At 46.7% G+C, this 23,756-nt stretch overlaps 1 protein-coding gene across 3 annotated transcripts in view; it reads left to right on the top strand.

Moving 5' to 3' along the window:
- Positions 1–14,686, top strand: part of LOC308428182 (cardiac-enriched FHL2-interacting protein) — a 46,114-nt gene extending 31,428 nt beyond the window's left edge. For 2 of the 3 annotated variants that reach the window (XM_080926568.1, XM_080926567.1), the window contains exons 3-5: positions 5,803–5,904; positions 6,346–6,468; positions 9,662–14,686. In XM_080926568.1, the coding sequence (XP_080782694.1) occupies positions 9,831–14,087 (4,257 nt within the window). In that variant the 5' untranslated portion in view covers positions 5,803–5,904; positions 6,346–6,468; positions 9,662–9,830 and the 3' untranslated portion in view covers positions 14,088–14,686. Of the gene's footprint in view, positions 1–5,802; positions 5,905–6,345; positions 6,469–7,896; positions 7,980–9,661 lie in introns of all 3 variants that reach the window. The other variant, XM_080926569.1, reaches the window with a different exon arrangement.
- Positions 14,687–23,756: the final 9,070 nt, after the last annotated feature.

Consider the following 23,756-nt stretch of genomic DNA (forward strand, 5'->3'; position numbering starts at 1 on the left):
AAGGGGACGAGGCTCTGCTCACCTCTCCTCCAAACAGGCATGAGAATCAAGCAAGATACTGGGTGCCCAAGAGAGCCAAGAGCTACAAAGTGATGTGCAGGGGAGTGCTTTGCTCCGTGTCATTTTAGGACTGATACAATACTGGATTCCTCTGACTGTAATCTACTTTGGCTTCTACAAGCTGTAAGACCCCGAGTGCCAGACAGAAGTACCAAGAGGGCAGTAGAATTTGAATTTCAGAATAAGTTTTCCGTAGAAACATTTTCTACGTGGATATGCATGTAATTTAAAGGGTGTTTACTAGCTGTCTGAAATTCACATTTCACCATCATCCACACTTCAATCCGCTCATTCTGCCCAGCCCAGGACTGTCAAACCTCCTGCTGTGTCTTCTCTGTGTCCATTCCAGAGTCATATCGCCTGGGTGCCCACCCAACCTAGCTCAATCACCCATCAACTGGAAGACACAGAATGTCTGCGCTGCTTCTCTGAGGCACTATTGTCTCATCTCAGAAGTGACACTGACAATGTGCATGACAAGCAAGCTGGGACCCCACCCTGGAGTCACCCATCAGGGCTCTGATTGGTGGGACAGTTGTACTCATCGTTATGGGGTGTGAAAGAGTGGCTGGCTGTAGAAGGGGCTTCTGGAACTAAAGGTGGACCACACACAAGTCTCCACACCTGGCCACCTCTTGTGTTCCCCATCTGGGATGCAGGGAGGTCAGGGCACTCTAGCAGAGGCTGGGCTATGAGGCACCCTCGGCCAGGTTAGCAGCTGGCCTGATCCCTGAAGGAGATATGAAAAGCATGAGGTAACTGAGCTCTCAGCCTGTCCCCTATCTGTGTACCACACACTGCAAGACACTTGTCAGCTCTGACATGCTCCCCCACCACAGCAGCTGACAGCTTTCACACGAGGCAAAGCAGGCACTGGGCCCAGGGTGGAAGGAACGTAGGCAAATTGGCCTCACTCCAAAAATCTCCAAATGTTGAAGAGACAGTTTCATACAGAAAATACGGGATGGAAGCTGAGCATGTAACAGAAAAGAAATGGATTCTACAAGGAGTAAGCCAGATAGGGACATGGCAATAGATTGTGCAGAGGGACCACCATTCAAAAAACTAGGGCATGTCTGCAGATCCCTCAGCCAGCGAGTGGCAGGCCAGGGCAGTCAGAGGCACAGAGCGGGAAGTCACACTGGTCCTTCTGAGTGTGCAAGGGTCTGGCAGGAAGCAGCAGTAAAACAACAGCTCACCTTGAGTCAAGGTGAGAGCATCCCATACTTAGGAGGCACCATGACCGCAGAGTGCATCTGAGTGCTCAGATAGAGAAAAGGCTGGTCCAGTGTGTACCCTCACATTTGGCTTTTTTGATGCGTTCTTATTCAAAGAGACAACCTTCCAAAAGGAAAAGGCTCAATACCCCAAGTGTGCTTCTCCCTGTCTGGCTTAATGTGTTACTCACCAGTCCCATGTAGGTGTGTGGCAGGGGTATGTCGGCAGTGTGCCATTGTCTGCCTGGTGACCCTGACCCCCCGGTTTTCTGTGGAGTTCTTCAGGATTAACTGTGGGGTGCAGGGAAGATATCCCACTGTGTCTTCTGACACCCACCATTATATTGGTATCAATCAGCAATGTGGCTGTCAAGTGGATTCAGAGGGAGTCGCCAGACACTGGCCACTCCAAGGACATCAAAGCTTCCCCAGCTTAGAGCACTGGAATCAGAGAGTTGATGAGATTTTGGGGTTCCTCTGAGTTCTCCCTGAACTTAATTCTCACCTATACATTGTGAATGGTGCCTGGAACCCAGCCACCCTCTGAATAACCTCTATGAGTAAGCCAGTTAACCTTCCCATCTTTGACCAAAAGTAGGCTTTATACATGTGGAGGCTGGATATCAACCAATAGATAGATAGATAGATAGACGGACGGACGGACGGACGGACGGACAGACAGACAGACAGACAGACAGACAGATAGATAGATAGATAGATAGATAGATAGATAAAGTAACTCCCCCTTGGATATTAAAATTATCTAATTTGGAACTCATGAGACTTCTGTGATTCTCAGCTTATCAATGAGTCACAGAAAAAAAATCTATCAAGTCAACTGGATAAGCAGAGCCGTGGCAGGAGTGAGATTTGCTCACGTATGTTAACAGACAGCTTGTGCTGTGGGTGTGAGGAAGACAGTTTGGAAAGCAAGAGAGATGTAGGAGTGGTGAAATACACAGACTAACAGGACAGACACATGTTGAATATCAAGTCATGAGAGCCAACAGTTGCAGGTAAGACAGCATTGTAACAGATCATCAGATAATCAGAGCTTGTCACAGGAGTATGTACTGCAGTGCTTTTTAACCTTCTCAATGCTGCGGCCCTTTAATACAGTTCCTGGTGTTGTGGTGGCCACTAACCATAAAATGACTTTCATTGCTACTTCATAACTACAATTTTACTACTGTTATGAATTATAATGTAAATATCTGATATGCAGGATACCTGATATGAAACCTTTGTGAAGGGGCCCTTTGCCCTGTGGAGACCCACAGGTCGAGAACTGTTGATATAACGGGAGGTGTTGATGGAACTCATAAGCCATGACTCTGAAGCATGTGCTTCATCTAACCAGGTAGCAGGCACAAGAAGAGAGAAAAAAATTCCAGATCCAGAAAGTAAAGACCTCAGGGTAAAGTTTCACATGGTATGTTGAAGAAGCTGAGGAAAAGCCATGGGGAATGAATAGCCCAACACAAGTATTCTTGGAAACCTGGAATTAACAAGAGGCTGATATATCAGACTTTATTTCTAGAAGCTGGATGGAGAATAGGAATATCTACTGTCTCCTGCAGTAGCCCACAGAACCATGATAGCATCTGGAGCCAGGGAGTAACATGGATAGTAGCAATGGGGTAAAGAGATCTTTAGAATAAATCTCAGGGGTTGAAGATCTAGAACAATGAGTAAAGAGGATCCAAATTCAAGTCTCCAGGACTCATGTAAAAAAAAAAAAAAAAAAGGTGGGGTAGCACGTGTCTGTAATTCCAGTGTACCCACAGTAAGATGGGAGGTAGAGATATGATTATCCCCAGAAATTCCCAGTCCAGCAAGTCTGCCACACACAGTACAAGTAGCAAACAAGAGACCTAACCCTTAAAACAATGTGAGAGTAAGAAGTGACTCCTGGGATTGTCCTCTGATCACCACATGAGCTCTGTAGCAAGCACACACCTGCACTCATACACTTAAATCTCCACACTCGAATTCGTGCATGCACACAAATCTCAGGACTAAGAAATGGAGAAAATGGGGGACCCAGGAAAGAAGGAAGTTGCTTATGTTTCTGAGGTTAGTGGAGTTCCCAGAGATAGCACTTGAATGCTTTTGGAATGTGAGTTTGGAGGGAGAGGGCCACAGCCTTGAAGTTGTCTGGAAGGTGTCTGGAGCTTTGGGCCAGGGCCAAACACTCAGCTAGGCCTGCATGGAGCTTGGCCTACAGGTGCTCAGGTGTGAGCAAAGTCACAGTTACCAAACTTCAGGGGCCATCCTCCGTGTCCCACCAAGTCAAGTAAGTTCAGTCATCCATCCTCAATAAGCCAATCACAGTAACCACATTAATAGTGAAAATCAGAAAAGGGAGTTTTATTCAATGTGGTACATTGGGAAAGTGAACAGATACCCAGCAACTTCCCCAACTCCATCTTAGGGTGTCCTGACATGAAGATAGAGTTTCAACAGAAAAAGCAACAGAAATGCATGACTGAACATTGTGGGAAGGTGTGTTTCCCACCCACCGTCACTTCAGCTCCAAGTCTCTTCTGCAAGACCATCTAATCCATCATAAACTCTTTCTCCAGGAGACAAGTTCCTTCAGCCATTTCCTCTTCTCACCTAAAACTACTTGAGGGCCATTCTTTTGATAGTCTGCTAACCAAAGTAGGAAGGAGATGTCTCTTTAAAATGCATCCATCCCTGCCAGACAGGTGGGCGATGCTATGTCCATGTTGCAGGGTAAGGAGAGAAGCCTTAGGTAGAGGCAGAAGAAACACCACAGAGAGGGAGGGAAGGCAAGAAGCTGGTCAGAGCAGGGTGAGGAGGAGCCAAGGGAACTTGCTGGAAGCTAGGAGTTCAGTGAGACCAGCAATCAAACCCCTTGAAAGGAGCAACAGACCAAAGCCAAAGGCAAAGGAAGTGAGCTAAGGTTATCCCGGGGGAAAGGATGTTCAGGAAGCATGGAGGGAAACAGCTGCTTTGGAAGGTTGGAACCATGTGAAGAAATTCACCCCACCCCAGTTACACGTTCACCATACGCCTCATTGCACTTGTCAGCTCCTATTTTAAGGCCTGGTTTCTAACATGGCTCAGCCCTGTACAGTGAGTTCTGTCACCCCAATCATGTGCCAGAAGATTTACAAGCCTAGGTGGGCTTCTTTCAAATGGCTCCTAAGAGCAAGCATGGTGCTGCCATGGTGACCGATGGAGACTATCCCAGCAGCTATAACAAGGAACCTACGAGGCAGGTAAGTAGGGAGAGGGTCTGAGCACAGAATGACAGGTCCTCAGCATACCAGCAATAAATGCCACCATGTCATTCTCACTTAGGCCATGTGTACGTGTGACAGCAGCTGGCTTGAACTCCTGTTGTGTTTCAGGAAAGCTGCTGGCCAAGAGATATATTTTATTTGGTAGCACGAACCCATCAATCCAATCTTTTTAGATGGTCTTGGTGCCTATAATCAGGCTTTTTTGTCACCAAATGTCCTATCATCTTGCTCTTTCAACCATTTGCATGTGTGCATGCCTTGGTTTGCCTTGGGTTGGGGCATAAATCATGATACTCGGTTAAAAGCATTGTCACATCTGTGTTGACATGCTCAGCATGCAGACGCATAGACCCTGTTTCCAAGTTCAAGGAAACTTCTAGTTTGTGAGAGAAGGAATCAATCATCAATTTGTAGAACATATGGGTCCTGATATCTGATCTGTCATGGTGCAGTGTGCTCTGGGAAAAGAAATGGCAGCATGCTGTGGGGACAAGAAGGAGACCCATCAAAACCAGCTGGGGAGTTGAGATGGGTCTTGCCGTATGGCAGTGCACACCCAGTGCCTCTCTGATTCTCTAAAGAAATATGCTCCCCAATTTTGAGTTATTATGATTATTAATATTATTAATAAACTAGCTTAGGCTAGATTAATATCCAGGAGCTACAATCTGGAGAAGGTCTGGAGGAAGCCCCAAGGGTCTGCCTTTAAGATTTGCATAGTAGCTTTATTTTAATTAGTTTACCTTCATCCTGAGCACTCTGGAAACCCTCCTGGGTGGCTCTGGGGTTCTTTTAGCTGTCAGAATAGATACTCACACCTCCTGCCGACAATAAATCGAACATCGCAGCTGTCTGCTGAGTGGACTTAAATTGGCTGTTCTATGTCCCTTAACTGCAAAAACTAAGTTATGGACTTAGTTGGGAAGGGGTCTTTGCCCAGGTTTTACTAGGAAAAAAGAAAAGGTTTGGAACTGGTCCACTCCTGTCAGCAATCCCTTGCAGGTTTACCAGAGGTTCCTGGAGATTCCTTAGACCACCAGCAAATTTATGAATATTAAAAAGAATTACGTTAACTTTGTATTGGTTTTTACCAAAAATGTGTCTATTTTTAGATTTCAATGCACTTAAACATGAATATAAAATATTGTCAGCCAACTACCTTCTAGGCTGTACTATGGACACTTGGAGACAGTTTTTCTATTGAAGATTCTGCCACTTGTTTCACTGAAAACATATTTTCTTCTTCGTTCTAGATGGGCAGTGATGACTGCAAATCTCAGCATGCAAACATGTTTGAAAAACACAGATCCTAGAGGCCAGGCACCTACAGGCCCCACTGCCGGACAGGTTGCTGCGTAAGTCAGCTTTCTGCTGCCATGCCAAATGCCTGAGATAATTAATTCAAGAAGAAAAGAGCCAGTTTGGGCCTGTTTGAGTGTTGTTTCCATGGGTTTAGCAGAGCAGAGGAGTAATCATGGAAAAGTATGTAGAGGAGGTAGATGCTCACTTTATAGCATCCTGTAAGCAGTGTGGAGGAGGGCCACAGGCTCTCAGCCTACTGGTTCCCCACTAGACTCTGCCTCCTCAGTTTTTAACATCTCCCTGCAGTTCCAAACTTGAGACTATGTCTTACACATAAAGATTCAGGGGAATATTCCAGATCCACATCAGAGCCTGGTGGGAGCAACCCAAAAGCCAGCATCAGGAAATACCTCTGTAGCTCACAAATGGGCCAAAGGTACTACTTGGGAGGACGGAAGTGCGGCCAGGGTTATGACTATTGCACCTGATTCCAGAGACTGTACAGAACTAAAGACATTCTCTGAATGAAGCTGGTGGGCAGACGTCATGTGGTTACTTTCTGATCATCAGTGAGCATCCTCCCTGTCTGCTTGGCACCACACTGAACCCAGGATCAGGTAAGGTTACATACAAGCAACAGAAACAGAACTGAACATATGCATGGAAACGGTGCGGTATGAGGAGACGCATGCCATCTGCACTAGCACATGCCTGGCACGCCAGCACTTGGTGTGAACAGACAGAACGCTCAAGGTCTTTCTGGGCTATTTGAGAACTCATCTCAAAAAACAAAACAACAACAACAAAAAACCCAAACAAACAGAATACTGTGCTTAAAGCAGAGACTAAAGTTCACGGAAAGCACCCTGAGTGTTCTCCTGCTGAGAACTCCCCAGCATGTGTCAGCTCCTCAGCATCTACAGGGCAAACTGCAGTAGATGCTTGTCCTTAGTCACACACAGTCTCAGGAGTCACCTTGACTATAACATAAACCTTAAGGGCATTACGATAAATGAGGTCATCCAGAAACAAAAGGACAAAATACCGGGATGATTACAAAGTAGAACTGAGGGCTGGGGTGGGGTAGGTGGCAGAGCACTTGCCTGGCAGCATTAGAGCCCCTGCCTCTGAGCTCCCAGAACCATAAAAGTATGAAGATGTATCCCTGCAATCCCAGCACTGCAATCCCAGCACTGCAGTTTCAGCACTGCAGTCCCAGCACTGCAATCCCAGCACTGCAATCCCAGCACTGCAATCCCAGCACTGCAATCCCAGCACTGCGGTCCCAGCACTGCGGTCCCAGCACTGCGGTCCCAGCACTGGGCAGCAGTGGCAGGAGGATTGCCAGTCGTAGGCTTACAGAGCCCTCTCATCTCAAGGACACAAATCAGAGAAGAACAAGTGAAATGGAGACCGTGGGAAACAGAAGGGGGAGGACCAGAGAGCTGGCATTTAACGGACAGTGTCACTTGTATAAGCTTGAACCATGCTGGCAATAGAACTGTACTGTGTGTGTGCTCAACTAGTTAAGATGGAAAACTATATCATGTATATTTCACTGCAGCTTGTAAAGAAGAGAACATAAAAAGCGGTATAGTTGGGGAGCAGGCAGGATGAGGGAGAGCCAGGGAATGTGGAATCACTCAGAAAGAATGGAAGCGAGTCTTCTGACAGACAGCAGTGGGCAGCGATACTTCTGGAGCCCAGGGAGGAGCCACAGTGGCAGCCACAGTTGTAGGAATGAGGCAGGATGGAAAAGCATCTTCTGGGTGAAGTTCTGAGATAAGGGGTAACCTGTGAAGAGACTGCTCTGTGCTCTTAAGCTCCAGGTGCACACCGTACGACATGCATAAGGAATAATGAGGAACAAGGAAATAATGAGACAAAGAAGGGACCACATGGAAGGTCAGAGAAGGACTCTGCAAACGTAACCCACCCCAAACATTAGGCTCTGCAGAACCAAAGCAGTAAGATTCCAAATGATAGAAATTCAGCTTAGGTAACTAGCTCCAGCACATTTCTAAATTCAGCGTTGTTAATTACAGGCACCGTGCTCTACAGGACAGCTCTGGGCCTCATTCTCATGAAAAGAATCAAAACTTTGGGGGCTGGCAAGATGACTCAGTAGGTAAAGGTGCTTGCCACAAAGCCTGACTGGCACCCTGAGTTTGATGCCCTGCACTTATGTGACTGAAGGAGAGAACAGGCTCCTGAAAGCTTGTCTTCCCGTCCCCACACATACATGGTGGCACCTACATACTTACATGAAAAAAAGTACAAGAAAAGGAGGAAATAAATAATTAAAACGTTGCTTTCTTTTCTGTCATGTTTCTAGGAGTTTGACTTTTAGATTCCTCTCATAAACGGTATTACATCCCACTTATCCATTCTTCTGTTCCTGGCTTAGTGCACTTAGCACAATGTCCTCTAACTTCAGTCACGTGGTCGCAAACATCCAACCTTCCTTTGTTTTTAAGCATGTACAATATGCTAATGTGAACATGTCATGTTTTTCTATTCATTCACATGTCCATGAATCTTTAGGCTGCTTCCATGTTTGGTCTGTTGATAGTAGTGTTGTCTCTGTAGGCTCTGGCTGCATTGAGGGACTCTTATAACAGTGGTTGCAGTGGTTATAGCTAGTAAAGACTAATTCACATCTTAACGTACCTATCTTTATTTTACGTGTATGAGTGTTTTGCCTGTATGTGCATCATGTGTATGCGTGATGCCTGCAGCGGTCAAAAGAAGGTATTGGATCCTGGGAACAGGGGTCACAGACAGTTGAGAGCTGCCTCGTGGATGCTAGAGACCCAGGTTCAGTTCTCCTGTTAGAACAACCTATACTTTTAACCACTGAGCCATTGCTCCCTAATTTACACTGTTAACAACAGTGGGAAGCGGCTTTCTTTCCCTTCCTTGCTCTATTTGCTCATTTTATTTACTGCACGTACCGTGCGTGTGTGTATATGCACAGACCATGGCTTGGTATGGAGGTCAGAAGTGGACTAGAGAGTGTCGATTCTCTTCTTTCACCATGTGGGTCCGGGGGACCAAGCTCAGGTTGTTAGCCTCGCCAGCATGTACTTTTACCTGCTGGGCTGTCACAGCACAGACCTCTTTTGGTCACTGTTGGTTGGCTTTTCACTAGTTAACCTAACAAGTCTCGATTCTCACTATGATTTTAACTTGTATTTCCCAGTCAATTAATGCTGTTGAGCACATGTTGCTATACCTTTTCACCATTTTTTTTTTGAGGCACAGTCTCTCTACATAGTCCTGGCTGTTCTAGGGATTAAAGACATGCACCACCATGCCTTCCATTCCCAAGATTTTTATTTGAGTCCTTTGGTTTTGTTTTTTAGGGAGTTGTTGGTTTTGTTGTCTTGAGGTAGGGGGTTTGTTGTCTAGTGATAGGCATTCTTTGCACACTTTAGATACTAACTCTTTATGAGATACAAAGTTGCCTTTTTGTTCCGTTGATGGTTTCCTTTGCTACACTGAAGCCTTTTAGTTTAAGTTGCTTGTCACCACAATAACCTTTCCTCTTAAGGCCTTGAACTGATTAGATGCTGTTCACTGCATGACACAAGATAATCCACTTTACCTGAAGACTACTTATTTTAACACCAATCACATTCGAGAAATACCGTCATGGCCAACAGACTAGTGACCAGAAAGAGTGCACTTGGTTAGCCAAGTTGACACATGAAATTCACTACACATAGACACATTTATCCATTTGAGACAACTGTGTGGAGTAATTAAGCTGGGCATCCCATTCACACCGTGTATTTCTTCCGTTTACAGAGAGAGAGAGAGAAACCCAGTTGCTATCTTAACTGCTCATCTCAAAGCTCTACCTTGTGACGGGTGGGTTTCTTAACATTTGCCCAAATCTCACCGAACGGCACCTAACCGCTGACAGACACGTCCAAACAGAAGCTGACAGAGACAGTCCTACCGGAGCTGACAGACTATGCAGGGGAATAAAAAATGTGCAGATGGGTTTAGTGATACCTCCAGCATTGGCAGCGTGCTGGATGAGGCAGACAGGGAAGTGAGCAACCTCACAGACCGGGCATTCCGGAGTTTGTGCATCTCGGAGGACACATCCTTCCATGACTCTGACCTGGCTCTGTCCCCAGATATTACCAGCCAGGTGTCGGGGACTTTTCACCAGGAAACAGTAGGCCATGCAAACAGGAAAAGTGGGATTTGGAGCCAGCTTCCATCTCAAGGCACTGAGCATTCTGGCTGGGCAGCCACCTTCCAACAGCAACCCAAGTACGTTCAGGGGGAGGAAAAGTACCCCAAAAGCAGTCCTCTGCCAACACCAGTCCAGAGAAGACTGGAAGTGCCCATTTCTGGCCTGAGGAGCAGCAGCAAGCCCATCTCCAAAGTCTCATCATTGATCAGATCTTTTGACAGGACAGACACTCAACCTTGTGACAGTCGGCCTCCTCCCAGCAAGCCTCCGGCTCTCAAAAATCCCCCCAAGTTTGCACATCCCCCAGAAAGTGGTGTCAACTTCTGCTTTGATTCAGCCTTTCTGACTGTCAGGAGGGTGCCTGCTGAAGTCTCCAACACCCATCAGAGCAGCCACCAGTCTGGCAGGGCTCCTGGAGAACAAGAGTCTCCCAAGAACTCAGAAATAGCCTGTCACAGCTCAGATAGCCTCCTCCAGACACCTGGCCATGTGGCTGGCTCATTTGAGCCAAGGTTTCCCTCTCCACCTCTCAAGCCAGCCAAAGATGAGCCCGGAAGAGGGAAGGAGTGGATTCCTAGGGGGACTTTTCTACACAGTGAAAACAGTGCCTTTGAATCATGGGACACCCACCAACCAAAGCTCCGGGAGAAAAGGGACATTACTGAAACCACCCTAGAAAACAAAGCCCCCAAACATTATGAGGACATGCCCTTGCTAAAGGAGCCCTACCCTATAGAGTCCAAAGTCTCCCCCTTCCAGGGCCGAGCTAACTGTGCCCAGGAAGAGAACAGGTCACCCTCAGGGATCCAGTCCACATCTGGAGCCTGGGGTGCCAGGGATCCAGGATCTCAGGTATTCCCTGTAGAGGGAAATGCTTCACAGATTGACCCTCAGATGAAGCGGAGTCAGGTCCCATGGAGGAAGCCAAAGACTGGCAAAGGAGGAACAGAAGGGCCACATGATGCTTTGGAAGACAAGAAACAGCCCAATAAGAGAGGTCTACCTCTGTATTCAAAGCTCAACCCTCAGGATCAACTTCCAGAAAATGGTGTTCTAGACATGCCAGAGGAGTCCAATGACCATTACAGCCCCCCCTTTAACATCAGTAAACTCCTTACCCCAATTATATCTACAAAACATGTCCTGGAAACTTCAGAAACCCAACCAGCAGAAATCAGCCCATCCCTCCCAGGACAGCTAAATGGATACCAGGAAAAGGAGTCCAATGAGGCTCAGTCTCGGGATAGCTACAAATCCAAAGCACCCAGCCTACTGTTCAACCTCAAAGATGTTCGGAAACATGTCAAGAGTACATACAGTCCCTTGCCTCTCTTAAAAAACATTGAGGAGAAAACCAGAGGTAAGCTTGATGGTAAACAAGAACCTTTGAGCAATGGGGTCACCCTTCCCAATGGGCTTGAAGAAAACCCCCCCACCGAGCTCTTGAAGGAGACGCCAGATGATGCCCCTAGTGTTTTGCACAACAGTACCCAGAAAGAGGATGTTATCAACTCTAGAGAATCCTTTGCAGACAGCCAACCGACCTTCAGTTCACCTTCAGCTAGCTCCAAACCCCATTTCTGCATCAATGGGGAATCTGCAGAAAGGAACAGTAATGAGAATGAAGAAGCCAGTGGAGAGTCCGAGCAGGGTCCCTTCGAGGGTGGCTGGCATCCGGACTCCAGAGAGAGCCTTCCCCGCAAACATCTCTCCCTTGAACTCTACAACAGGAATTCTGAAACGGGACAGGCTATGGAGAAAATGAAGCCCCACCAGCTGGAGAATGGGCTCTCGAGATCCATCTCCCAAGAGACAGAGCCTGAGAGAGAAATGGGGTTCCAGAATCCACCCTCGGGCCAGAAGTTCTCCCCAGGACCCCTTTCCCCTGAGGAGGAGGATGTGTTTTACAGTGACAGCCAATCTGATTTTACTCCGTGCCTCCAAACAAAGGCTAAATTCAGCACCAGCTCTTCAGATCAATCCTTTGCTTCCTTTGAAGATCAGCAGAAGATCTGGTTTACAGAAGGTCCCCAGGAAGACAGGAGGAGACATGTGAGTGCAGGTGACAATCGGAAGGATGAGAAAGAAACTGAGGTGGAAAAAGAAGAGCCACAGCAATGTGCCTTTCGTAATGGACGTGAAGGTGTGGATGAGCACAGACAGGAGGAAATGCAAAGAAAAACACAAGGTGCTTGGGGAGGAAGACCCAGGAAAGCATCAGTGGAGGAAGTCAATGCTAGAGGCTCTTGGATGGGGGCTGATAAGGATACAGCTCTTTCGAACGCCAAGGACTCAACCTCCTTGCCAGCTTCTACCAACAAGCACAGACTGTTCCCAATTAAAGACAATACGCTCAGGGCCACCCCAGTGATAAAACCTATTATTCTGCCTCTCCTGAGGACAGTCTCCTCAGAGGACTCACTTAGTGGTAGACACAAAGAGAATGAATTGCCAAGGCAACCGTGGGGCAAAGATGCTGGTGGCCATGGTGCTTCAGAAAGCCATGATCTATTCAATAACATGCCAGGCACACAGCAGAAGTGTGTGGTGTGTGAGGGAGTGGAGGAAGACCCGGTACGCACTGCAGCCCAGGATGAGACTTCTCAGAAAACCTGGAAGGGGCGTTTCTCCTTTCCACCACTGGTGGATGAGGGGGGCAGGATGGAACCACCCCCAGATACAGCAGGAGAAGTGCTAGTGCAGGAGAAGAACAGATCAGCAGAGTCAGGGAAACTGGGGATGCCACAGCATATCCCCACCATCGCTTTACCCTCAGATGACATAGAAGACTCGCCCCCCTCCCTGCCACAACATACCTGTTGGGAAGAACAAGGTTTCAAAAGCCACTTTTTGTCTGCACCCAGAGCAGTACCTTCAGGAAGAAGGCTGGTCCCCAGTGAGGTAACTTCCCCCAACCCCAGCTCTCTAGAAGAGAGCAGCACGTGCTCCCCTGCAACCAGCAGTATTTGGGAAGAAGCTTCCCAGGCCACTGGGGAACACTGGCAGAGCCAAGCGCCTCCTGGCCCTAGCCCCTGGGCCAGCTCGGGCCCTACAGGCCCTACGGGGCTCACTAGGAGGGAAGACATGACACATGGCCTCACATGGGGGGCTGAAGGTTCATATCCCCAACTCGAGCAGTTGGAAGATTTCAGGACCCTCTCTCCAGGAGGCATTTTGCTAGCTGATGCTGCTGAGAAACCAGAGCCCCCTTCTCTGCTGGAGAAGGCTGTAGGCAAGCCCCCTGCAGTCCCACCCAAGACTGAGAAGGCCCTGCGCAGGGCGAAGAAGCTGGCAAGCAAGAGAAGGAAGAGTGATCAGATGCTGGAAAAGCATATTGAGGCCTGGAAGGGCAAGCCCTTCACAGAGGACACTCAGGGGACTGAGGAAAGGCCTGTGTCTCCTGGAAAGGGGCCTCGACCCAGGTTCCCGGCCATCCGCTCTTTGCCCCCACCCACGCACCGCCACTCAGTGTCCTGTGGCTGGGAGCCTGCAGGGAGGCGGCCTTGGGGACCCCAGTCCCTCACACCTCTTCCCCCTTATCCTGCCACCCAGAAGGTGCTCCAGGATCCCCAGTCAGGACAATACTTTGTCTTCGACATGCCTCTCCAAGTGAAAATCAAGACTTTCTATGATCCTGAGACTGGCAAGTATGTCAAGGTCTCTGTCCCATCCTCTGAGGAGGCCTCCTCGGAGCCACCTCTACAGGAAGCCCTGACTGCTCCCTACCTACTGTACCCCGGCTTCCAGCCAGTGCCTGTCACTTCTTTGATGCCTCTGCGCTGCTCCTCTCAGCTTGCAGCTCCTACCTTTCTCGGGCAGGGTTCCAGCCACAGGCCCCAGAGTTCCCAGGGTGCTAGACTGCAGTCTCCCCCTGAATGGCTGGGTGAGTCCACCCAGCGTGTCTCTTCCGCTCAGCGCCCCCATGGGCCTCCCCATAGTCCAGAGGAAGAGGGTGCAGAAGCTCCAAGCCTAAGTATCATCTCCACAGATGATCTAGAGGACTTTGCCACAGAGGGTGTTTCTTGAGAATTTCAGCAGACTGACCTCACCCACTCTTGAAAACAAGAAAAGCTTATAGTCCCAAACCCTCCCCAACAATGTCTCTATCATCTATCTTTACACACACACACACACACACACACACACACACTCAACTCATAGTTAACCATATGAGATCCCTATAGTACAAAAATAATTGGGGATGCCTGTGGGGGGCTCTCTAGGGCCAAGATTCATACCCAGTCATCTGGCTGCCCTTCTCTGATCCTGCAGTGGGCATGGCATGAGACATCAGCCATCCTAAGAGAGATTAGGCTCAGGGCACCCCGACATTTTCCCTCTCAAGGATGGGCCTCCTCAGCAAAGTTCCCAGAAATGCTCAATCCTGCAGCTGGTGGGAAGCCCCCTACCACACCCAACCTAAGGTCAAGCATAGCACATAGAAGCAAAACTTTAGGTCCCCTCAGGTGGCACTGGCTAAGAACAGACCCAAGGCAATCTTGCAGAAGTGATCATCTGCAGAGTGGGTTTTCCTCACAGTGGGGACTTTGTTTCTAAAGAAGATCTTCTGATAAAGCAAAGTTAACATTTAAAATGTGAAACAAGTTTGCCAGTATGGTCCTGTCCCTGGGCTCTTGTCTTTCTTCTGTGTAGGTTCTAGGCTAGAAGATAAAAATGGTCATGAACCCTGCAGCCCCCTCCCCCAGAGATGCCATGACCTTCTTCCTCCTTCAACCCCAACCCTGTACTTTGTCAGTCCGGGCCTGCAGCTCCTGCAGGGGATACAGATGATGGTCTCAGCTCAGCAAGTGAGATGAACTTAGGAAACCAAGTGAGACATAGTGACTGGCTCATGTGTCCTGCACTCAAATGGAAGGGTGAGAAGAACCAGATACAATCAACTGCCCTCCTTCAGTTCACAGGGATGCCATCCACACCAGAAATGGGAGGAACCAGACACAATCGACCACACTCCTTCAGTCTACAGGGATGCCACCCACACTGGGAATAGAGGTTCATTCATAACTCACCATGTCAAAAGGGGCGGGGGATTTGAAGCAATATTCTGAGTAGGATTTGAATTCAGGATTTTGTATCTCATTCGTTTCCTAGCAAGTGAAGTCACACCTGAATTTCATGATGGAAATGCCCCGAGAGATACCCACCCCATCCATGCCATTTGATTTGACTATACTATCAGACCAGAACTTTTGGTCAGAAGTTCAAGTCACTTGCCCCACGAATATGGCTCCTCCAAGTCACTGACACTCTTGTCAGTGACAAGACAGAGATGTGCTTGGGTAATGCCACCAAGTCACCTATAGGGTCGTCTCTGCTATATTCTCATCTGGCTAGAATATATATATAAAATCATCTTATCTTGAAAGTCTCAAGTCCCCTATAAAAGAAGTATCTAACCAAAGAGTCATGAGGCTTATTGTTATTTAAAAAAAAAATGGTGTTCCCACAAGGATAAAAGGTCGGGGTAATTTGTTTGGGGAAAGCAGTCTTGGAGCAGTATTGGCAGGCAGGGCTATATACAGAAGCCAAAAGTTCATCAGGAGGATGTTTGGAGGTCAGGGTCAACTCCCTTTAAATTTAATAGAGGAGGAGGACTCAGGCAGATGGTGGGGTCTACTCACATTGGGAAGAAGGTCATGTCATGGACTCCTGGAGCCCAGCAAGCCAGTCCTCACTCACAGCAAAGCATCCATGATCCTATATTCAGAGAACAGCTTGGTTCCCTTTCAGTCTCTCCCTGTCAAGGGGGAAATGACAACACTCATGCTTCACAACTCCCTGCTTCTTTCGTTCCTTTCTGTTTGTATGTCTGTTTGTCTCTTTCCTTCCTGTTCTTCCTTTTATCCTGCCTTCTTTCCTTCCTTTTTTTCTCTCCCTCCTTCCTTTTTACAAATCTTTGCACTATGACAGACACTTCAATTGGACATCAAAATTACCATGGTAAAATTTGGTCTCTGCACACTTGGAGTTCCTATGTAACAGACAAGAAAGACAATTACTATCCCGTATGTTCAGGAATTTAGAGGTAGCTCTGAGGATCACCGATCTCAGCACAGAAGGAAAGGGGGCTTCCCTGGGCAGATGGCATCTGAGCCAAGTCAAGACATCTAAGGTTTGCATTGGCCCATGAAGACAGAAGGTATCTCCCAGGGTTTGTTTATCAGAGATGACATTGATCAAAAAATACTAAGAGTTATTCATACCATGTCAAAGTACTTGGACTTAACTAATTGTTATTATTTCTAGTCAGAGTGAGAATGAAATTATAGCCTCATGAGAGAAGCTTATTGATATATCTTTCAGTTTTTGAGCTGATATTTTACTTATTTGGTTGTCACCCCTCCAAAAAAACAATCCCTTCTTTTGCCACTATCTCCAATAAGAAAGTAGTGAGAAATATGAATGACTGTTGTTTATGGAGACTGCAGATCGCTTCTCAGCCTTTTGGCTAAGATCAAGTGTGGAGACTATGCATGTTTCCTACATCTCCTGTTTAGAAGGCCGGCCATTTGTCTATGATGTGGAGCCCCTGTTCCTCTTGAGAGGGGCACCACTAAAGATTCCAGAACTGTTAAGTTAGAATGGCCAAGAGCTTACAAGGCATACCATGTTCTCCCCTCTGAGACTGATCTCAGTCCCCCATGAAGTACCTTTGTTGGCCTTTACTACAATGGAAACAGTCTCACAGGCTCTAGAGAGGGTGTCAAGGCCTTGAACCTCTCTCATCTTTAGGTGGGCATCCTTATCACCTAATGGGTACTGCGGTAAAAGCAATCCCCCTGCTTGCACTATCTCACCAGAGATCTGACTAGAACCCTAGAATTTTAGCGTGCCTTATCCCTTGCCTAAGTGGCAATGAATTATCTGCACAATGAATTCTGAGACGCTGATCCTAGACAGAGTCAAGGTGGGAGCCTGCCTTCCAGTCTGTGGCATTTTCTGGTGCACAGAAGGGCAGTTTACCCACCTCCTACTTGGTTTGAGGGTGGCAGTAAGAATGGTTGACATCCAGTGGGAGAACCTCATCTCCAGCACCCTGGGCTGCCTCCACTTACCATGAGCAGTTGGGATCTTGGCTCCTTGTGGCTGGAATGAACAACAGAAGCCAAGAACCCCTTTCCTAGGACAAGGTGGATCCAGGTACCACAAGGGGCCTGACATACATCTTTCCATAACCCAAGCTACAGGATGGAAGCTGAAGTCTAAACAGAATGGCCTTATGCAAATAATGGGGGTCATTTGCATATAAAAGAGGAGATCTCAAGGAAAATCTGAATTACTTATGTGTGAAAGGAATACCAGCCCAGATAGTGCCATGTCGTTGGGCGCAACTGTTGTGTAGGTCCTCAACAGCAAGCGGCATAAAGTCAAGCTGAGCAGACAACTCTGGGCCATACCACAAGAGCTTCTCACCACTAAACTCCATTTAAGCTTTCTCAGTGTCTTATCTACGGAGTACTCCTCCCTTTGTTCTTCCAGGTGCCTTGAAGCATTGTTAGGAAGGAGGTCTTTCCTTCCCAAGAATTCTGCTGACCTTCACCTTCAAGCAGGGATATGCATTGTTCTGTTTTCCTGAGGTTTTAAGAAAAACCTGAGGCTGTATGACTTATCAAAAAAAAAAAAAAAAAAAAAGAGTTTTGTTTGGTTCAGAGTTCAGGTGGCCGGGATGTCCAGACAGAGTCCCTGACTAACATCATGGTGGTGAAAACAGAAAAGGGACTGGAAACAGGCTACAGGTGGAAAGGGCACTGCACCAGAGACAAGAGAGGTATGACCTACTTCTCTTATGATAAAAACCACTTAAAGGAAGGAACGTTTCATTTTTGGCTCATGATTCGAAGGTGCAGTTCATTGTGTCCGGAAAGGCTGATGGCAAGAGCGTGAGGCAGGTGGTCCTGTATTCAGGAAGCAAAGAGAGATGTAAGCTGGTACTCAACTCTCATTTTTCCTTTTTATTCAGTCCAGGAACCAAGTGCTGCTTGAATTTGGGGTAGGTTTTTAGTTAAACCTTTCTGGAAACACCCTCACAAGAAATGTATCCATGGTGATTTAAATCCCATTAAGTTGACAGTCAAGATTAGCTATCACATAAGAGAACAAGGGGTCAGATCTTCTTCTCCATAACAATCCTTCTAGACAAAACTAGCATGCCCTGCAGGACCAGCATCAAGCCCATATGGGGGTCATTGCCCTGGTGACCTCACTGCTCCCTATTAGGCCCATTCCTTAAAGCTCCCATCCTCTCAGTACCACAGTATTGAGGACCAAACCTCAAGCACACAAGTCTATGGGAGACAAGTCACATCAAGCACTGTTTCTCTTTAGCTAAACTGGTTCACTCTGTATTTGTTTTAGTTACGTCAGCACATCCCTCAGCTTAGGTGGCACTGCCCACATGGTCCTTGTTTTTGGCCATTGGTCTTCTTGGCTCTAAGTCCTTGACTCCCATCTCTCATATTCATCCCTCCTTCGGGTTACAACCTTTCTATCCCCTTCAGAGGACTGTCTCAGAATGGCCTTGTTGGTCCCTGCCCTCCCGCCTTTCTGCCTCCATGTGCACAGCTCTATTTTCCTCTGAATCTGGAAACTTTAAACCCAACCTCTTTGTTCTCATTTCTAATTCCCTGAGTATTCTGAGTGACTCTGGTCTGGATCTCTGTGCTTTTACCAGCACTCTGTTTCTCCATGAATAAAACTGAGAGCGTCAGCAGAACAGCCAAGAGTTGACCTGATGGTTGGAATACACACATCTGGCCCACTGTGTAGTTTCACTAGGAAGGAGTCGCTTCACAGAGCAACATGATCTCGGTGGAACTCCACCTCACCCGTAGTTACCATATTGCCATCATCTAACAATGCTGCTTTTATAGAAGATGCAAATTTTTTTGACCAATGTTCATCATCAATAACATCAGGAAATGCAAGTCAAAATCACAATAGAACCTCATGCTCACAATGTAAGCTACCACCAAGATAGCAGCGGGTAAAGGAGGGCTTGGAAACTTTGTGCTCCATTGTGGGGAAAGTGAAATGGTGTTGTGGTTGGAGTCAAAAAAAATCCCTCAAGGCCAAAAGATAAAGGTCATTATTGGTTTCTAGCCTGTGATGAAATCGAGAGAGGTCTTTAGGGTAGGAGAACTAGTTGGAAGAAATAGATTGTGGGAGGTGTTGGCCTTGAGGTGACTATTAAGGCCCAATCCTTTCTCTCTCTCTCTCTCTCTCTCTCTCTCTCTCTCTCTCTCTCTCTCTCTCTCTCTCTCTCTCTCTTCTCTCTCTCTCTCTCTTTCTCTCTCTCTCTTTCTCTCTCTCTCTGTCTGTCTCTCTCTTCTACCTGGTTTCTGTGAGATAAAGGGTTTCTTTTGACACATACTCCTACTGTCATGATGTGTTTCACCACCATTTTAAAAGCAATGGGACTGGTTGACCATAAGTAGACACCTCTAAAGCCATGAGCTGAAATAAACTTTTCCTCCTTTAGTCTTATTTCTCTCAAGTATTTTGTCACAGCAACACAAAGCTGGCAAACACAAATGATGAGACCATTAGAGTAAAAAGAAAAAGTATGGTAATTCCTTTAATGTTTTGAATATATAATTAATTGCCACATGGTGTAGCAATTCCACTGTTGGCTGTCTGCAAAAGTAAATAAATAAATAAATAAATCATGGGCTAAAACAGATGTTTGGCCGCTCATGTTCATTGCAACATTGTTGACAATAGCCAAAAGATAAAGCAACTCAAGTGTTCATTGGCCAATTAATAAACATGAAAATACGTGTGGTACCCCATAGAGTAGAATAGTGGTTTTTCTATTAATTTATTTATCCACTTTACATCCTAATTATAGTCCCCCTTCCTAGTCCCCCCTTTCACACAGCCCCTCTCCCAAACTCCCTCCCTTCTCTGAAAAAGGGGAGAACCTCTGGATACACACACACACACACACACACACACACACACACACACACAAACACACACCACTCTGTCACTGCAGGGTTAGACGCATTCTCTCACACTGAGGCCAGACAAGGCATCTCAGTTAGAGGAACAAGATCTATAGGCAGGCAACACAGTCAGAAACAGCCCCTGCTCCAGATGTTGGGGGACCCACATGAAGCACATCTGCTACACATGTTTGGGGGGCTTAGGTTCAGTCCATGTATGCTCTTTGACTGGTGGCTCAGTCTCTAAGATCCCCATAGGATCCAGGTTAGTTGACTCTGATCTTCCTGTGAAGTTACTATCTTCTCTAGGTTCCTCAATCCTTCCCCCAACTTCTCTACAGGACTTCCCGACCTCTGTCTAATGTTTGGCTATGGGTCTCTGCATCTGTTTCTATTAGCTATTGGGCAGAGCCTCTCATAGGACAACACAATCCTGTTTGCAAGTATAACAAGAGTATCATTAATAGTGTCAGGATTGGTTCTTGCCCATGGGATGGGTCTCTAGTTGGGCCAGTCACTAGTTGACCATTTCCTCAGTCTCTATTCTTTATCCCTGACTTCTTGTAGGCAGAACTAATTTTGGGTCAAATGCTTTGTGCGTGGGTTGGTGTCTTTATCCCTCTACTGGGAGTCCTGACTAGCTACAGAAGGTGGCCACTCCAGGCTCACATACCCCACTGCTAGGAGTCTCAACTAGAGTCACCCTTACTAACTCCCTGGAGCCTCCCTCATCCTAGGTCTCTGGCATGTCCTAAACATCCCCCACCTCTCATTCCTCACCCCACTCCCACACTCAACTCCCCCACTACCTATTTCTGCCTTGGCCTTCTCTCCCAGGCTCTCTCTACACCTGATTTCCTCCCCCCCCCCAGCTCATCCCCAACCTGTTCCCCTCTCCATTCCCTCCTCCACCCAGATCCCTCCATCCATCCATGCCCAATGTGAATTATGTCTCCCCTTCTAGATGAGATTCAAGCATCCTCCCTTGGGTCCTCCTTGTTATTTAGCCTCTTTGAATCTGTGGATTATAGCATGATTATCCTTTATGGTGAATATCTACTCACAAGTGACTGTCTACCACATTTGTCCTTTGGTGTCTGGGTCAGGATGACATTTTCTAGTTCCATCCATTTGGAGCATTTTATTATGCAAATGAACCACATTTTCTTTATCCATTCTTCGGTTGAGGGACATCTGAGTTGTTTCCAGTTTCTGGCTATTGCAAATAAGGCTGCTATGAACATAGTTGAGCATATGTCCTTGTGGTATGATGGAACATCTTTTGAGTATATGTTCAAGAGTGGTATAGATGTGTCTTGAAGTAGAGCTATTCCCAATTTTCTGGGGGAAAAAAGGCAAATCTGCTTCTAGAGAGGTTGGATGAGTTTCTACTCCCACCAGCAATGAAGGAGTGTCTCCCAGTAGAGTAGAATTAAATCTGCATAATGTAAGCAACTGTGATGTATGCTATGGTAAAGATGAACCTCAAGAATCCTATGATTGTAAAATAAATCAGCCACAAGGGGACAAACGTGTGTGATTCCACCTACAAGAGACCCAATGCAGTGACACTCACAGATAGAGACAGCAGAATGCTATTGCTGGGGACCGAGAGAGAGAGAGAGAGAGAGAGAGAGAGAGAGAGAGAGAGAGAGAGAGAGAGAGAGAGAGAATGAAAGTGGCTATGTGAGGAAGATGAGAAAAGTGTGGAGAAGGTGGCTATACTTGATGGTATCTAATTAGCACCAAACTATGGTAAAAGTAGTAATTTTTAGGGCATATAAAGTTATCATAACTTCAAATACAATAACAAAACACACAGAGAGAGTCTTTTGCCCACTGTAATGCTGTCTGTTCACTCAAGTGAAACATTCCAGCACAGGTTACAGCCTCAAGGAAACAGCCCTCCCTTCTCCAGTTCTTCTCTACCTCTCCCCCAGATAAAGGTGCAAGTTACCAGAGAAGTCCTAGATCCAGGTTTCTGAGCCAAAGATAAGGTGGGAGAGCCTGCTCACTGGCACACTCCGTGACAGTGGGAAGGGATAGAGGTGACTGGCCTGACCCCACAGATCATGTGCAGGGAGAAGCCCTTCTTCTACACCACTTCCTCTTCCTGCCTCCCATGGTCAGCAGCTGCACTTCCCGGTGGTCCGGCTCCCTCCAGGTGCCCTTCCTCCGCTGCTCTCAGCTCAATCCAGCCCCAGATCTATCAGTTCTTCCTATAGAGACCTTCATTCCTCTGCACTTTACCTTCATTCTTTAATCACTCCAACTGCTAGAACTCCTCCCTGTTCCTACTTGCAATTTGCCCCTTCGAAAATGTTCCACAGGATAGCCCAAGATTCCAACTAGCACAGTACTATGCTCTGAGCTGCTGAGCCTTCTCTCCAGCCCCAAGTGGTGTCATTTTCAAGCCTCTGACACTGCATCAGGTAAGCAGGTGCTCTCTTCCACTCCACCTTCACCCTGTCCCTGCCAGGATTTTCTTTTCTGTCTGAACCTCACATCCTCCTGCTACTTCCTGTGAGTCACACCCTTTCCCTGTCTGCTTCCTCTGGCTCCAATCCTTACAAACACACACCCCTTGTCTGCTTTCTGTGGATCCAGATCTCATAGCCCCCTCCTCTCTGTTATCTGTGTGTCCTCTAAGCTTTCCTGCATCTATTTCTTCTGCGTCTTTCCCTCATAGCCTCCTCCTGCCTACAAAATGGGCATAAAAACCTTTTTTATATATTTCTTATGGATCTTAACCTTATACTTTTTGCTTACAGTATTTCTACAGACCCTGATTTTACAACCTCCTTCTTATGAGTCCTAAGCTTGTTATAAATCCTAAGTTCACAGATTTTCTTACCTCCTTCTTGTGTACCCTAAATTGTCCTAGCTTAGCCTAGGAGATGCCCTAATTCCTACCCATACCTAACTTCCTGAGTGCTCAGGCACTATAATATAATAATATATATAATAATAATGTATGCAGCATGTATGTGCATAGCCTATTTGATGATCAGCTTTAAAGGGAGGAGACTATCTGTATTACAGCTTCATCATCTGGTGTCTCCATGGGGCCACAAGGAGGACTGTCAAGAAACCTCACTGAATATAGTGAAATTCTTTTAAATTGATGAGTTAAAGGTAGGCTCAAAAGAGTCTTTTGGCAAAGTAGCCATGGGCACTGCATGCTATCTCTTTTTCCAGTTGAAGGACATCATATAAATAAGCCCTAGGCCCATGACAAAGCAAGCATTCTGCTGCTCTAATCCCTATGTTGGATAATTATGCATCCTGTTCTCCAGAAATTGAGTCATGACCCAAAAACTATGAACAGATGTCCCACAGTGGAACCTGCAAGCACTCACACTTTACTAATGGTCTTTGATGAGAAATCTACACCTGCCAACAAGAGAAGGCCAAAAAGCCTGCCCAGCACCCAGATGATATCCAAAACCCAAATTAGAACCAAATAATTATTTGGCTTTGTGATGGTGGACTGATGAGGACATTAGGCAAATTTTATTATATGAAAGTGTTAAATGCACCTGCATGTTGTGTTTATTACCATGGGAGACCTCAACAATCAGAATCAGAAATTCTAGAGTATTTCTCTTACCCAGTTGCCAAGTGGGGAGGACAGGTTAATACAGGTGAGTTTCAACTTGTATGTCACCTAAGAAGATTTCAGGTGCCATCTGTCAGAATCAGGGAAATGGGTGGAGCTTTCTTAAATCCT

The sequence above is a fragment of the Micromys minutus genome (genome assembly GCF_963924665.1).
Source record: "Micromys minutus genome assembly, chromosome: 12".
In the NCBI taxonomy this organism is placed as follows: Eukaryota; Metazoa; Chordata; class Mammalia; order Rodentia; family Muridae; genus Micromys; species Micromys minutus.